Source organism: Panthera leo, chromosome B4 (genome assembly GCF_018350215.1).
Source record: "Panthera leo isolate Ple1 chromosome B4, P.leo_Ple1_pat1.1, whole genome shotgun sequence".
NCBI lineage: Eukaryota > Metazoa > Chordata > Mammalia > Carnivora > Felidae > Panthera > Panthera leo.
The window spans coordinates 49,334,840-49,350,202 of NC_056685.1; the positions used below are offsets into that span (position 1 = coordinate 49,334,840).

At 36.6% G+C, this 15,363-nt stretch overlaps 1 protein-coding gene across 1 annotated transcript in view; it reads right to left on the reverse strand.

Annotated features, from left to right (window-relative positions):
- The window catches only part of SLC15A5 (solute carrier family 15 member 5), an 84,868-nt gene that overhangs the window by 22,030 nt on the left and 47,475 nt on the right, over positions 1-15,363 (reverse strand). Inside the window, exons 6-7 of the mRNA XM_042948434.1 lie at positions 12,569-12,757; positions 2,093-2,221 (exon numbers count right to left, since the gene is read on the reverse strand). Coding sequence (XP_042804368.1) covers positions 2,093-2,221; positions 12,569-12,757 — 318 coding nt within the window. The remainder of the gene's footprint in view (positions 1-2,092; positions 2,222-12,568; positions 12,758-15,363) is intronic.

Consider the following 15,363-nt stretch of genomic DNA (forward strand, 5'->3'; position numbering starts at 1 on the left):
GTGAGCCAGTTGGCCACTGCATCACTGAGGATGAAGGTGCTTTCACTTTTGGAACCCTCGTAGACCCTGTCCTGATTTGTATTTTTTTTTTTTCTATAATAAAGCTGTAATCATAAGTGTTGTGCTTTCCTGAGTTCTGTGAGTCTCTCTAGCAAACTGTCAAACTGGAGGGGATCTTGGGGACCTCGACATTTATTATAGCCAGCTTATCAGAAGCAATGGCAGTCCTGGGGACCTCTGAACTTGTGGCTGATGACTGAGGTTAGCACAGTCTTGTGAAGTTTGGCCTAACTGGGTAAGTTCCTCAAACATGCATATGAAAAATGTAGATTTATGTAAAAGATAAACTGATAATAATATTTGACTTTGTAATTCTTCTAGAATATGTCAAATGTGGTTTGATTATAGACCTTTTTTTAGACCTTTATTTGTTTATTTTGAGAGAGAGAGAGAAAGAGCTCAAGGAGGGGAGGGGCAGAGGGAGAGGAAGAGAGAGAAAGAATCCCAAGCAGGCTCTGTGTTGTCAGCACAGAACCCATGGTGGGGCTTGAACTCACAAACTGAGATCGTGACCTGAGAGCCAAAATCAAGAGCTGGACGCTCCACTGACTGCGCCACCCAGGTGCCCCTGATTATAGACATTTTTTAAGCAAATTTTCAGAGACATCTTCAGTGAGTAATGCTGAAGAAAATAAATATATGCTGAACACATGTGTATGTAAAGATATAGGTAAGACTTTCTCAGGTTATCCTCTAAAACTCTAATACCAGTGCTTTGTTCTGTGTTTATATGTATAAAGAACCTAACCATCAGAGAGGTTAACAGCTTGCTGCCGTGTACACGTGTTATTATGACTGGCTGGATTTTTGTCCTTTGAGAAATGGAACCAAATCTTAAATAATTCCATATAGCACAGAACCTAACACACAGTAAGCATTCAATACACACTTGTTGAACTTTCTCAGTTAACTAAGAAAAAGGCAGGGTTTGATCTTATTAAGAACCAATCAAGGGTTGTACATTTGCTTCCTAGAACTCTACTATACCTATCATCAAATTTATCACTCTTCATTTTATTGCTTCGCTATACCCGTGGAAACACTGAGAATGTGGAAGTGTATATTTCTTTGCCATGGTGTCCCCAGTGTTCAATATGATGTCTAGAACAGAGTGGGTCACCTATAAATATTTTTGAATGAAAATAGTGTTAAAAGGAGTTTTTCACTCATAGAAATTAATTTTTCCCTAGTTTGAAAGCAAGTAAATTAAATTTGTTTGTTGCAAGAGAACACAAGCCAATGCTTTCTTTTAAGTGCACAACTGTATTTTTCAAAGTAGAGAAGAATAAGCTTGTAAGATTTTCATAAAATAAGCAAAATTAATTTCAAAAAAATGTGAAGCCGTATTAACATCTTAGAACAAATAAAGGAAAAAGTCTGTGGATTTAAAATACAGCCAAAGGTATTTCACCATGATATCTAATTACTGTTGTCATCCTGTTGATTTTTCTACCAGCACATATGAGTTGTACTTTTTTGTTGCACGTGAATTTTTCAGATGGGTTGTTTTTCCTAATCAATTTGTATGGGAAAAATTTTCCAAGACCATTTGCTATTCAATTTACAATTTCTCTTTGGTTGCGTAGACATGATTTCTGGGCAATCACAAGGAAAAAAGATCATCCAGATACCCCCCTCCTCCTACATTTACATAGGACTCACCTTTTCTGAGGATTATGTATGCCAGCTGTGAGACATTATTGAATATGCCCTCATTGAAAGATCTAATAAGAATATAATGACCGATTTGTTTTAAAATACGCTAAAGAAAGACAGCAGAAAGGGTCTCATGAGAAGTGACATTCTGTAATTACCTCCTCCTATCAAAAGAAAAACAATTCCCAGAAATTAATGAATACAGCAAGAGTCTATTTCCTATCTTAATTCTATCTTAATTGCAAAAGTGGATCAATTAAAAAAAGACTACCCTGGCAAAGCCCTTCTCTTAAGGTTTTGTCTCCCAATTCTCTAGTCATCAAATCAATATATATACATATATATATATATAAGCATACCGTGAATCTATTTTTACCTTCTGAGATGAGATATACCAACTCCACCAGCAGTGCCCCCATGAAACAACCAAAACCATTGAACAGTGTCAAAAGATTCATACAGGTTCCTCTGATGGTACTTGGAACAAATCTGTGTATTACAGAGACTGAGAGGAAAAGAGGTCAAAATTTAGAACATTCACTATAAAATACTTTCATAGATACTATTCAAATTCGTGTTGATCATACCTCAGAAAAAGTTTACCAATAAAGACAAAATTTGAGTTAGACTTTGTTAAAGTTACTATAGTAAGACACTGTGATGTTAGAATTTATGTATGTCTAAAAGGAATAAAATATGGCAAAATATACTCTTGTGCAGGTACATGGAAAATTTGATTACTTGGTGGTTTGAGTGTCCCAATATATTCACCCAAATTTTACTCCTTTTTGAATATTTCTTACTAATTTTAGATTGAGGTGAGGATTATACTAGGTAATATGACAATGTAATAATGAGGTCTACCACTCTGTGAGTGTATATACATCATTAGTTTCTGTGTAGAAAACTTGAATTTATCATATAAAATTAGCATGGAGATTAAGAGGATGGGTTCTGGAGTTAAGCAAGATTATGCTAAAATCCTAGGTCAACTATTTACTACTTCTGTGATTTTAAGTATGTTACTCAAACTTTCCAAGCCTCAGTGTTCTTCTCTATAAAATGGGAATAATATTATCACCCACTTGCAGAGGTCCTGTGGCTCTTACTTGCTGTACTGTATGTATAATACTATATTAGTAGGAATGGAATCAGATTGGCTATTTTTTAACAGTATTAATCTTACCAAGTCAAATGTCCCCTACTTCCACAAAACCTCTTACATGCATTTGAATTATCCTATTCAAGGAGAGGTTACCTAGAGAGAGACAATAGCTTAAACTTTGGGTCTCCAAAATGGTTATCTTTTTTCCCCAAGTCATTGTTGGGGTAATGGTGGCGAGAGGTTTGGAAACAATCATGGAGAATTTTTTTTTAATTTCAATTACAAATAATATATTTTAACAGACTCTATAGAGAACACACTGATGGTTACAGAGGGGAGGAGGTGGGAGGTGGGTGAAATAGGTGATGGGGATTAAGAAGGGCACTTGCCATCATGAGCAAAGGGTGATGTATGGAAGTACTGAATCACTATATTGTACACCTGAAACTAATATAACACTGTATGTTAACTAACTAGAATTACAGTAAAAACTTAAAAAGCCCCCCAATTTTTTTCTGATATCAGAAATAGATGAAAATGAGTATATCTGATTTTGTACATACGATATTAACTATCTTAAAATATGCATCGCAACCTTAGGGATACATGCTAAAATATTTACAACATTTATCATAATAGGGTATCTGGGATTTGCGTCAAAATTATACAAAGAGGAGGAAGAGAGTGTGCAAGTGAGAGTAGAGATGAGACAGGTTTGGCTAGGAGTTGAAAATTATTAAAGCTGGAATGTGAATACAGCAGGAGTTCATTACACTAATCTCTCTCTTTTGCATATGTGTGGCAAAAAATTGGAAGGGGATACATTAAATAACGTGAGCAATGTTAGCTCTGAGTGGTTGAATTATCAGATTTTTAATTTTCCTTCTTCTTACTTTTTCTGTACTTTGCAAATTTTTCTGCAGTGAGAGATCATAAATAAACATTAAAAGGAAAGTGGTTATAGAAAACCTATATACTGTAAAGGCTAAACCTTTAGTTTCCTTTTCTATAAAAAGAGATCTTATCATCTCTTCCCTTCTCTCTCAGGAAAATTTCACCCCTGATTTACTTGTGCTTTAGCCCAGAAAAACTGTGCATTTGTTCAGCACTTTTAAAAAAATACTTATTTTTGAGAGAGAGAGAAAGAAGGGGAGGGACAGAGAGACAGGGACAGAGGACCCCAAGCAGACTTTGTGCAGACAGCAGACAGCCAGATGCGGGGCTCGAACACAGGAACCACAAGATCATGACCAGATCCAAAGTTCAACACCTAACCAACTGAGCCACCCAGGCAGTCCTTCCTGTTCAGCACTTTGAAATAAACTTACTAATACATAATGTAAATGTATTCATGCTCCTTCCTGCCATTCATTTAACATTTCTCTTTTGTTTTCTGCATGTTTTTATTTATCATCCAATAAACATTTAAACGAATCCCTGTCTGTGGTCCAGGAAATGTGCTGAGTGTCGAAGGCATGAGTGGAAAAGGCACGGTGCATCTTTCCTAGATTTCCAACTCCAGGCAGGCAGAGAGCAGAGATGTGCACAACAGGAAGGAGAGTGCTAAACAGGCACTTAATACCAAAATACTTATTGGAGGTGAAGATAATGATGGTGATAAATAAAATACTGTGGAGAAGGGCTTCAAATGTTGGCTGCAAGGGGCCATATAGGTACCCTAGCTCTCTTGTGTAGTGCAAATCACCAGCAGGAGCCTGAGGCCAATCTCACAAGTTTCTTTCAGGACGATCCAGAGGAGAGTGGGAGTGAAATGCTGAAGAGGCTTTGGGAAGAAATGATTCACAGTTATAAAAAGGATTTGGCTTATGAACTTTCCTTTCTATAAATACGAGGAGACAAACAATGGGCAGAAAGACTAAGTAGGCCGATTTCTTTCACTGAGAAAAAGCAGAACGTACAAGCCCATTATTACTCTGCTAGTTAATTATTAATCCTATGCTTTTCTCTTGCTAGAACTTCTGGTGCGGTATATAATTCATGAGCACACTTTGCCAGCTCTCTGCCTGCTGGTTAATCTCTCTTTGGTGTCATTTTAGTCGTTTTGAAAGCCTCCGGTTCCCTTTTAGAGGACTTAGCTTTTCAAGCCCTCGGATCTCCATTTTCAGGCATCTTACTTGCATGTTCCAATCTCTTTCGACTTTAGTGATAATCAACCTGATTTTTTAGACTCTGTGGTACTTGTTTTAGCACATAATAGTATAGATAGTAGCAACAAGTCTGCCTCTATTCCAAAATTCTCATTTTACTATGAAGACACAGTAAAAAATATTCAGTGTATGTGAAAGCTGGTCTTGCCAAGGAGAGCTGAAATGTGCCTCCAGGTGGAGGCTGGTTAGTGTTTGCAAAGATGCCCCATCACAGCATCTGCGGAATCTACAAACCGTAGCGTTGTAATCCCCTTCCCGAGGCACCTGGTATTGGGGACTCATTGCTGGAAATTTCTTTTACTCCAATTGTTCTTAAACTGTTAAAGGTGCTTATTATGTCTAGGGAGAAGTTATTTTGTATATGTGCAGCAGAAGCTAGCACAGGGGAGAAGTTATTTTGAACATGTGTAAGAGAAGTACCGTAGTCCTAGAAAATGGAACTTCATTCTATTACTGCTTTCAGATCATCATTCCTTCCACATACTGAAAAGCTTCAGCTTATTGTTTCTGATTATATCAAAGTTATCTGATTGTATCATGTAATACTTCTCTTTTGTGATGTCATCTATCAATCTCTAGGACATTTTCCTCTGTTATTCAAAGTCATCACCTCCTCTCTCCTGGTCCTCTGTCCACTTCTATTCCTGCCTTAGTTCCTGGCAATTTTACCATCTACATAGATCATCCTTCCAACCTCCCTTCTTCCCAAATCTTGGTTTTTCAGTTCCTTTCTAATATCTAATGTCTCCTAACTCTACATTAGCCACTCATACCCATGGTCACACCCTGAACCTTGTCCCCCAGACCAGGAGTTGGTGAACTACCATTAGGTAAGGTTCAGCTTCCACCCATTTATAAATAAAGTTTTACTGGAACACAGCCACATCCATTCATTATATATACCTATGACTGCTCATACACCACAATGACAGAGTAGTTGTAAGAGAGACGGTATGAAAATCCTAACTATTTACTGTCTACCACTTTTTGGAAAAAGTTAACCCATACCTTAGACCAGTAATGGTAACCACTCCATAATCTCAACTTTGTGCATCCTCTGACTACCACCTTCTGTCTTCCCAGTTTACTGTGTGCTACTCAACCACAAAATGCTTATACTCCTTCAGGACCTCCACTCCATTGCTTTTTTCATTATTCTCACCTCTTTGATGCCCTTTATGTTCTTACTTCTCTTTTAGCCAAGTTCCATAGTCAATTGGTATGACCATATTCTTTTCTATACCCTCATCCCCTTGTCTTTCTCTTGCTTTTCTGGAAGTTCATTGGCCAAATAATTCACTCTCTGCCATCTCTGCTCTTAGATCCATGCAGCCTAGTGTTTCTGGAAGAAAACTGCAACCATGTTGACCAACTCCTTTGAAATTCCTGACCACAAACCTCAAATGGTCTCCTAATACTCCCTGCCAATATTCTATATCTCCTTAGTTCATTCACTCTCTCATCATTTAGACAACGATTTCATACCTCTCCCCTCTCCTCAAACCCCCAAATATCCTGCTTCACCTTCACTCAGAGTCATGGCCTGGAATCCTACTTTACTGAAAAAAATCAATTACCAGAAGAGAATTTCCACAGAAATCTCCACATCATATATATGCACCTATGAATTTCTGTACCCACATACTCAGATCTCTGAACTACCATTGATGAATTATTCTTGCCACATTCTCAACTTGTAAATTAGATCTCAACCTCACTCCCTCCAGTATTTCCCACTCCCAAATACCATCAATTTTCCCTCTTTCGAGTCATTCCCACCAACATGCTATATGATGCCATTATCTTTCCCTCCTTAAATATATATAAACAACTCTTTCTTAGCCCCAGTCTTTTGTCAGCTACCGTCGTTCCATTTGTTTTATCTCTTTTGCAGCAAAATCCTTCAAGTGAATTATCTACAGTTCTCTTCCCATTATCCTTTATTCATTTTTTTTAGTTTCTTTATTTAAATTCAAGTTAGTTAACATACAGCGTAGTATTGATTTTAGTAGAGCCCAGTGATTTTCACTTAGATATAGCACCCTGTGCTCATCCCAACAAGTGCCCTCCTTAATGCCCATCACCCATTTAGCCCATCCCCCCTGAACTTTCCTCCAGCAACCCTCAGTTTGTTCTCTGTATTTAAGAGTCTCTTATGGTTTGCCTCCTTCTCTGTTTTTATCTTACTTTTGCTTTCCTTCCCCTATGTTCCTTTGTTGTGTCTCCTAAATTCCATATATGAGTGAAATCATATGATTTTTGTCTTTCTTTGACTGACTTATTTGGCTTAGCATAATACACTCTAGTTTCATCCACGTTGTTGCAAATAGCAAGATTGCATTCTTTTTGATCACCTAGTAGCATTCCATTGCATGTATATACCACTCCTCTTCTTTTTTTTTTAAATTTCATTTTTTTAAAATTTACATCCAAATTAGTTAGCATATAGTGCAACAATGATTTCAGTAGATTCCTTAATACCCCTTACCCATTTAGCCCATCCCCTCCAGTAACCCTCTGTCCTCCATATTTAAGAGTCGCTTATGTTTTGTCCCCCTCCCTGTTTTTATATTATTTTTGTTTCCTTTCCCTCTGTTCATCTGTTTTCTCTCTTGAAGTCCTCATATGAGTGAAGTCATATGATATTTGTCTTTCTCTGACTAATTTCGCTTAGCATAATACCCCTAGTTCCATCCACATAGTTGCAAATGGCAAGATTTCAATCTTTTTGATTGCTGAGTAATACTCCATTGTATATGTATATACCCCATCTTCTTTATCCATTCATCCATCGATGGACATTTGGGTGCTTTCCATACTTTGGCTATTGTTGATAGTGCTGCTATACACATGGGGGTGCACGTGTCCCTTCAAAACAGCACACCTGTATCCCGTGGATGAATGCCTAGTAGTGCAATTACTGGGTCGTAGGGTAGTTCTATTTTTAGTTTTTTGAGGAACCTCCATACTGTTTTCCAGAGTGGCTGCACCAGCTTGCATTCCCACCAGCAATGCAAAAGAGATGCTCTTTCTCCGCATCCTTGCCAACATCTGTTGTTGCCTGAGTCCTTAATGTTAGCCATTCTGACAGGTGTGAGGTGGTATCTCATTGTGATTTGATTTGTATTTCTTTGATGATAAGTGACGTCGAGCATCTTTTCATGTGTCAGTTGGCCATCTGGATGTCTTCTTTGGGGAAGTGTCTATTCATGTCTTTTGCCCATTTCTTCACTGGATTATTTATGCAGGGGTGGCGAAGTGTCCAACTCTTGATCTCAGCTCAGGTCTTGATCTCAGGGTCATGAGTTCAAGCCCCACATTAGGCTCCATGCTGGGTGTGGAGCCTACTTAAAAAAAAAAGAAACTACACGGACAGAAATTTTCATCTTTTTTTTTTTAAATTGATGCATCTTAAGGTTCTAGAGTAGTGTCAGGCATATTGTAGGCATCCATGCAGTATTTTTTGAATAAATAAAACAAACACAGATTATGAGATAGCTGACATATACATTGGTATAATCAAAACATAATTTGAAAAGTTTTCTATGTGTTTTTTCTTTCTTGTAGATCATCTCTAAGATATAACATGACTTAGTATGGGAAACAATGTCCACTGAAATTTGGAATGTAATCCACTGTGTTTCCTTGCTCAATGTCATCAATGTAAGACACTGACAGTAATTTGAATAATATGTTTTATTGTGCTCACATAGAAATAGCTATAGATTTTATTAATTCATTTGTTTATTCAAAATGTAATTACTAATCATCTGCTCTGTACGTGCACTTTTTTTTTTTTTTCAGAGAAAACAGCTTTTATTTTGTGGATTGCTGTACACATAAAGATGAATTAATATCAATGAGGTAAATAAAAGTTCTCTATTTAACAGAAATGATGACCATAAGCAAGACAATGATTATATCATAACCAGAGTTCCCTCCCAGAAATGGCCAGCCTTAATATTCCTCTCTGAGTGAAATGTACGTGCACTTTTAAGGAAGGAAGAACATTAGAACATAAGGATGGATAATGAGGATAAGAATCTTAACTTAAAGACTACACATTCTTATGGTAAGAGGCAGGCAATAAAGATACACATATAAATAAGATACTTTAGATCCTGACAAGTGCTATTAGAAAAAATGGAACACGGTAATGGTATAAAAGTGATAGCATCACCAGAGAAGCCTCTCTGAAGAGATAATCTTTGAGAAAACTTGATGATGAAGTGAAGCCAGACACTTAAAAACAGAGGAAAGGGGATTCAAGGCAGAGAGAAGAGCAAATACAAAGGCCTTGGGACAAAAATAAGTTTGACACTTTAGAAACACAGAATGAAGGTCATCACATTTCTAGTGAAGTGGTCAAAGAGAAGAATGTTATAATATGTAGATGGAGCAGTACAAGAGGCCCAATCATGTGCAGTCTCATTCACCATTTAAGGAATTTGTCTTCAAAATCCTACTGTGAAATGGTAGAGGAATGGTAGGACTTCTTCTGGAAAGAGTATGATAGCTGTTTTGAAGAGAATGGACTCACGGGCAGGAGAAGAAACAGCAAGACAAGTGAGGAAGCTCTGAAAGAAATGGCAGTAGAGACAATGGTGACAATGTAGACCAAGTGGGTAGCAAAGAAGATAATGAGACATGGCCAGATTTATATTCAATTTCAGAGTAAAGACTAAATCTTGCTGTTGGATTAAAAGTGAGAAGGGCAAAAAAGGATCTAGGATGATTCACGTAAGAAAGACACAATTTCATTCACACTACCAGATCCCTTGGTGTTCAAGTTGTGGTAGGTTTGGTAGAAAGAGATATGAGCAGGACATTGGTGCGTGAGTCCGGTCTTGCCCTATTAATTCATGTGAAATATTAGAATAATAATAATAGCAGCACACATTATAGCTGCTAATTTTTGAGTGCTGTCTTATACCAGATACCTTGCTTTTTCTTCTACATAAAATATTTCACTTAGTCCTTACAACAACCTTTCCCCAGCTTATAGATGATGAGAAAGGCTCAGAAATGCAGAATAATTGAGAGTCACACATTTAGTCAATGGAAGAACTGGGGTTTAAACTCAGATTTGTTTGATTTTAAGGCCATAGATATTAACCCCTATGCTGTACTGCCTCCTAAAAGAGTAGTTTTTTTTTTTTTTTTTTTTTAAGTAATTATTGAATTTACAGTTCAAAATACCCTTTCACGTGTTGTCATTTAATTCTCAAGGAGTAGTCCCCATTCCCATTGATTCTTACACTGATGTTGTGATATAAAGAAGACTTATAATTATTTCCATTTTAAAGTTCAGGAAGGTGCTTCAAGTTTACTTGAATTATCAAGGTCACAAATATAAATGACAAAGCTGGAAATCAAAACAAAATCTTCTTGTCCCTACCTTATGGTCTATGTAACAGATCAGACCATTGACTTAGTTGGTTGTCAGTTTCCCTATCAGTAAATCAGGGAAGGGTAGATTGAGTGGTTTATATTACATGATCCACCTTTTTAATAGTCTGTTGTTTTAAGTAACTTTCTGGCTTTTACATAATGAACCACTATTGTTAAGTTGGCTGGGAATTTCCTGACTGCATTCACTCATCATCCACATTCATTACCTTTTTTCACTTCTAACCTACAACATTTTGGCTACCTCCAACAATTTTCTGCCAACAACATCGGGGAAGTCATAAATGTTTGTGTAGTGGCATTTTTCTTCATGGTTCTTTTGTGTTTCGTATAGTGTCAAACAGTGATATCCACATCTTAGACTCTCATAAAGTAATTTGTTTATATAAAATGTATTGAATGGAATGATTTAAAATTATAAGAAGTGTAATACACATATATGATTATAATTCCACTAACTTACTTACTTTCTTTCTTCTTTCTTTCTTTCTTTCTTTCTTTCTTTCTTTCTTTCTTTCAGGCAGATTACCACATGCAGTGCCTCATTTGGATGTGTCTGGGGTCTTGGAAGCTTGACTACCCTAAATTCTCCTACAAATGGACCCTGAGACCTTGTTTGGAGGTTCTAGCAGGGGAATGCAGCTACTCATATACCCTTGACCAAAGAATGTTCCTCCTCTATGGGAAAGTCATCTTCCTTGACCGAGTGTGCAGCTCTGAGAGAGAAGTACATGGAGCAGTGAGGGAGGAAGGGGACATATGCCTAGCCAGCCAGATCAGCTGAATGAACCCTGATGATCAATGGGGGTGACACATGTCACAGCCAGATTATTTTCACATCCTACACAAACTTTATTAATTGACTTTATTTTTATTACCTTTTTCAGTGAATTGCTTTGGTATCACATATATATGTGTATGTGTGCACACATATATATATCTTTATTAAATATGTATATTTAATGAATTTTGAATAACTGAAGATAATAGAATAATTAAAGACTTTAGACAAGTGAAATTATCAGAGATATCATTTAAGATGATTACCCTAAAAGTCATGTGTTGTTTGATTGAATGGGAGAGATAGTGGAGGTAGGAAAGTAGGAAGTTAAAAAAAATAATCTTTGTAAAGTATAATGGGTGTTTGAGTTATAATCATGGCTCCCACTGCAGGGAAATAAAAAGAAGGTAAAAAATAATTGCAATAGATTACACTGATAAATACACACACACACACACACACACACACACACACACACTGCTGTATTGCAAGAAGTTACTGAAATACCTTGATGAATTTTAAAGTGGCTAGTTTAATTAATATCAGCAATCTAGATAATCCAGAAAACCCTTGATATTTAATAAAGTTACTCTGAACTCATCTTATGAAACACTAGTGATCACACTTAATTTAGTGAAACTTAATTTAAAGACATTGAGTTATCTGGAAAATTGGCTCAAATTTTCATTTCATTTGCATGTTTATACACTCTCAAAGTACATTATAAGTGTCATTTTTGGAAGGAGTGTATATATGTGAGTTTTCTATGAGTGAGAAGGGAGGAGGTGGGAAGAAGAAGAGGAGAATTTTCATCTGAATGTATTGGACTTCTAGGTTTTAGCAGTTTTTTTTTACTCTTGTTGTGTATCTGACCAAATAGTTACTGCCTTTAACAAATTCATAAATCTTTTATTCCATATACATTCAGGAAGAACTAATACTTGTTCTGTATCTGGCAGAGGAATGAAATGAAATTAAACACTTTTTTAAAACATAATAATAAAGGGTATGTGGTGGCTCAGTCGGTTAAATGTAGACTCTTGATTTTGGCTCAGGTTACGATCTCCCAGGTCATGAGTTTGAGCCCCTTGTTGGGCTGTGCACTGACAGCCTGGAGCCTGCTTGGGATTCTCTCCTCTCTCTCTCTCTCTCTCTCTCTCTCTCTCTCTCTCTCTGTCCTTCCCCAGCTTGTGCTCTCTCTCTCTCAAAATAAATAAATTAACATTTAATAAAACACGTTTGTTTAAAAAATGAGTGTAATTAATAGACTTGTCCTCAAGCATTATGGGAAATCTCCATGGAGTGAATAGGTTGCCAACCCCTTGAGGTGATGTGTTCTGTGTAAATACTCAGGGTATTCTTACATGAGGTGATGAAGGCTTTACTCACAGGCTGGGTTGACCAGTGTTTCAGCCACTCCAAGTAAAATGTACTGAAGAACCAGGTGGAAACAGGGCATGGAAGAAACGGTGAGAACTTTGCCTGAAAGAGGCTGCTCCATGGGAGGGAAGTGTTTTCTGTGTATTTCAAAGAAGCCAGCTACCATCACAGACAATGCAGCAGAAAGATTTCCAGTGACTGAAGGAAAATCAGGCAGGCAAAAAAAAAAAAAAAAAAAAGAATGAGTGAGCCCCCAAATCAGTGTATAGGCCATAGCATTTCTTACACATTGACACTAGGAGATGTTTCCTCAACATTTTTTGCCCTGGGAATATCCAGATGCCCACTAACTGTGTTGACTATACTGTGACTATACCCCAGTCTTTCAAAAATAGCTGCTCTGACTCGCTATTTCCTGACTTACTGCTTAGATGGCCTCTGGAAAGTTATTTAACCTCATTATCACTTTCCTCAGCTCTAATATGGGGTTAGTGATGCTGACTTTGTAGGGTGACAATGAGATTTAAAGCAGAGACTATATTGGTATTATTATAACAGTTCCTGGTAGCAATAGGAACCAATTATTAAAGATAAAGCGATAGTTTTGAATTTTTGTCCTCAGATAAGATAGATTGGTTTTGATGATTTTTAAAATTTATATGAATCAAAAATAGTTTGGAGAAAATTTAAAATAAAATTATCTCTTCATAAGGGTTGAATCATTTAAAAAATGGTTTTGAAATAATCTATAAGTATTTTCAGTCCTCAGTTTTCTGACATTTCTGTAATCTTTTCAGACAAAGTAAAGCAGCCATTAGAGAATTAAAAGCTAGAAACTTTTGTTTAGAGGGGCGCCTGGGTGGCTCAGTCGGTTGAGCGTCCGACTTCGGCTCAGGTCACGATCTCGCAGTCCGTGAGTTCGAGCCCCGCATCGGGCTCTGTGCTGACTGCTCAGAGCCTGGAGCCCGTTTCGGATTCTCTGTCTCCCTCTCTCTCTGACCCTCCCCCGTTCATGCTCTGTCTCTCTCTGTCTCAAAAATAAATAAATGTTAAAAAAAAAATTAAAAAAAAAAAAAGAAACTTTTGTTTAGAAAAAGAGATAGTAAAGGTGAATTAGCTAGTAAAGAGTGTAAATGGAAGCAATTATTCAAAAAGGAGCCTACCTCTTCTTTTCCTTTTACTCTTGAGGAATTAGCTACAAGAAGTTTGGCTGAAAATGAGTAGGGATTCTGTTACAATTTTGTTACAGGTTATATCCACTGCAACCATTCCATTTCTCAATTTATCATTCATATTACTGGACTTAATCCCATCGTTAGAGCAGAGGCAGACTTTAGCTTGATGGAGTTTACTTGAAATTTAGAGATAGTCACATTTTGCTAACTTGCATAAAATTTCAGATAAGGCAAAGCTTTCAATTCAAAAAAAATCAATCTAATGTTTAAATAGCTTAGTGTTTGTTCTGGTTGATAGAGAAACTGGTAGGTAAATTTTTTGATTATATCTCAGCATTTAAATGTATCCATAAAGTCTGCTCTTTACTGAGACCCTGAGAAATAGAAGGTGTAAAAGGGGGGGGGGGATCTGAATAACAAAATATTTGAGGAATTTTTAATTCATTTTTATTTTAAATTAGTTCCATAAAGGCCCATTCATAGTGAAGTAGAGATTTTGGTTCTTTAAACAGCTCATATAAAAAGTTTGAATTTCAGATCTACTTTTATACTTTTCAGATTATCTACTTTTCAGATCACATTCACCACACAATTGCATTTATTTAGGTTACTTGGCACATTACAGACTCATCAGAAAAAGAGCTAATATGTCAATTCAATTTAATATTTACTCTCTTCTTGCTATATGCAAGGCAGTATATTAGGCACAACTGAGGATACAGGATGAGAAAATATCTGTTCTTAGCCATTTCAGATTCATATTCGATTGGGGAATGTAGGAAAAACTTATTTCTAGTTGGGGAGGTGAGAGAAATAATTTTATGCTTTGAAGAAAGAAAGGCATCCATATGAAGAGGTGATGGCAGCATCATTGGCATGAGCAAAAGCACAGAGTTGTGAAGAGTCAGATTTTCAGAATAGTGAGAAACAAGTTATTTGGGAATCAAGGGACAAGATAGATTGAGGTCAGATCGTAAGAGGCATTAAATATATTTTAAAGGAATTTCTAAATTACTCTGAAGATAATGGAATCATTGAAGATATGAGACACAAGTGAAATGATTATAACTGTCATTTGGGATGATTACTCTAAAGGCTACATGCTAGTTCATAGGATGGGAGAGAGAGTGGAGGCAGAAGATAGTTAGGAAGTTTAAAAAATAATCTTGATAAAGTATAGTAGGGGATTGAGTTATAATCAGGGCTCCCACTTCCAGGAAACATTGCGAATAGAAATGTAAGATTCAATAGATTCCACGGATAAAACCATAGCAAGAGCAAGAAAGAAGCAGATGTCAAAGTTGAATATGAGTCCAGTTGACTAGAAAGATGATAGTGCCAATAATATAAATAAGATCCATGATAGATGGGGCATAACATGAATTTGATTTTGAGTTGAGTTGGAGATACAAAGAAATAATTTAAAGAGGAGTGCTCAGAAAACAATTGAAAATGTGAATCATAGGTCAGAAGCCTGGTTGAGTCAAAAGATAAAGATTAATGAATCATCTACATGGAATTGAAATTTAAGGTCAGGTGAAATTAAAAAATGACTGGGGAGAGAAGAGAACATCTAAGCAATGCCTTCAGACATATTTGCATTTGGGGGCAAGAAAAAGAGCTAAAACC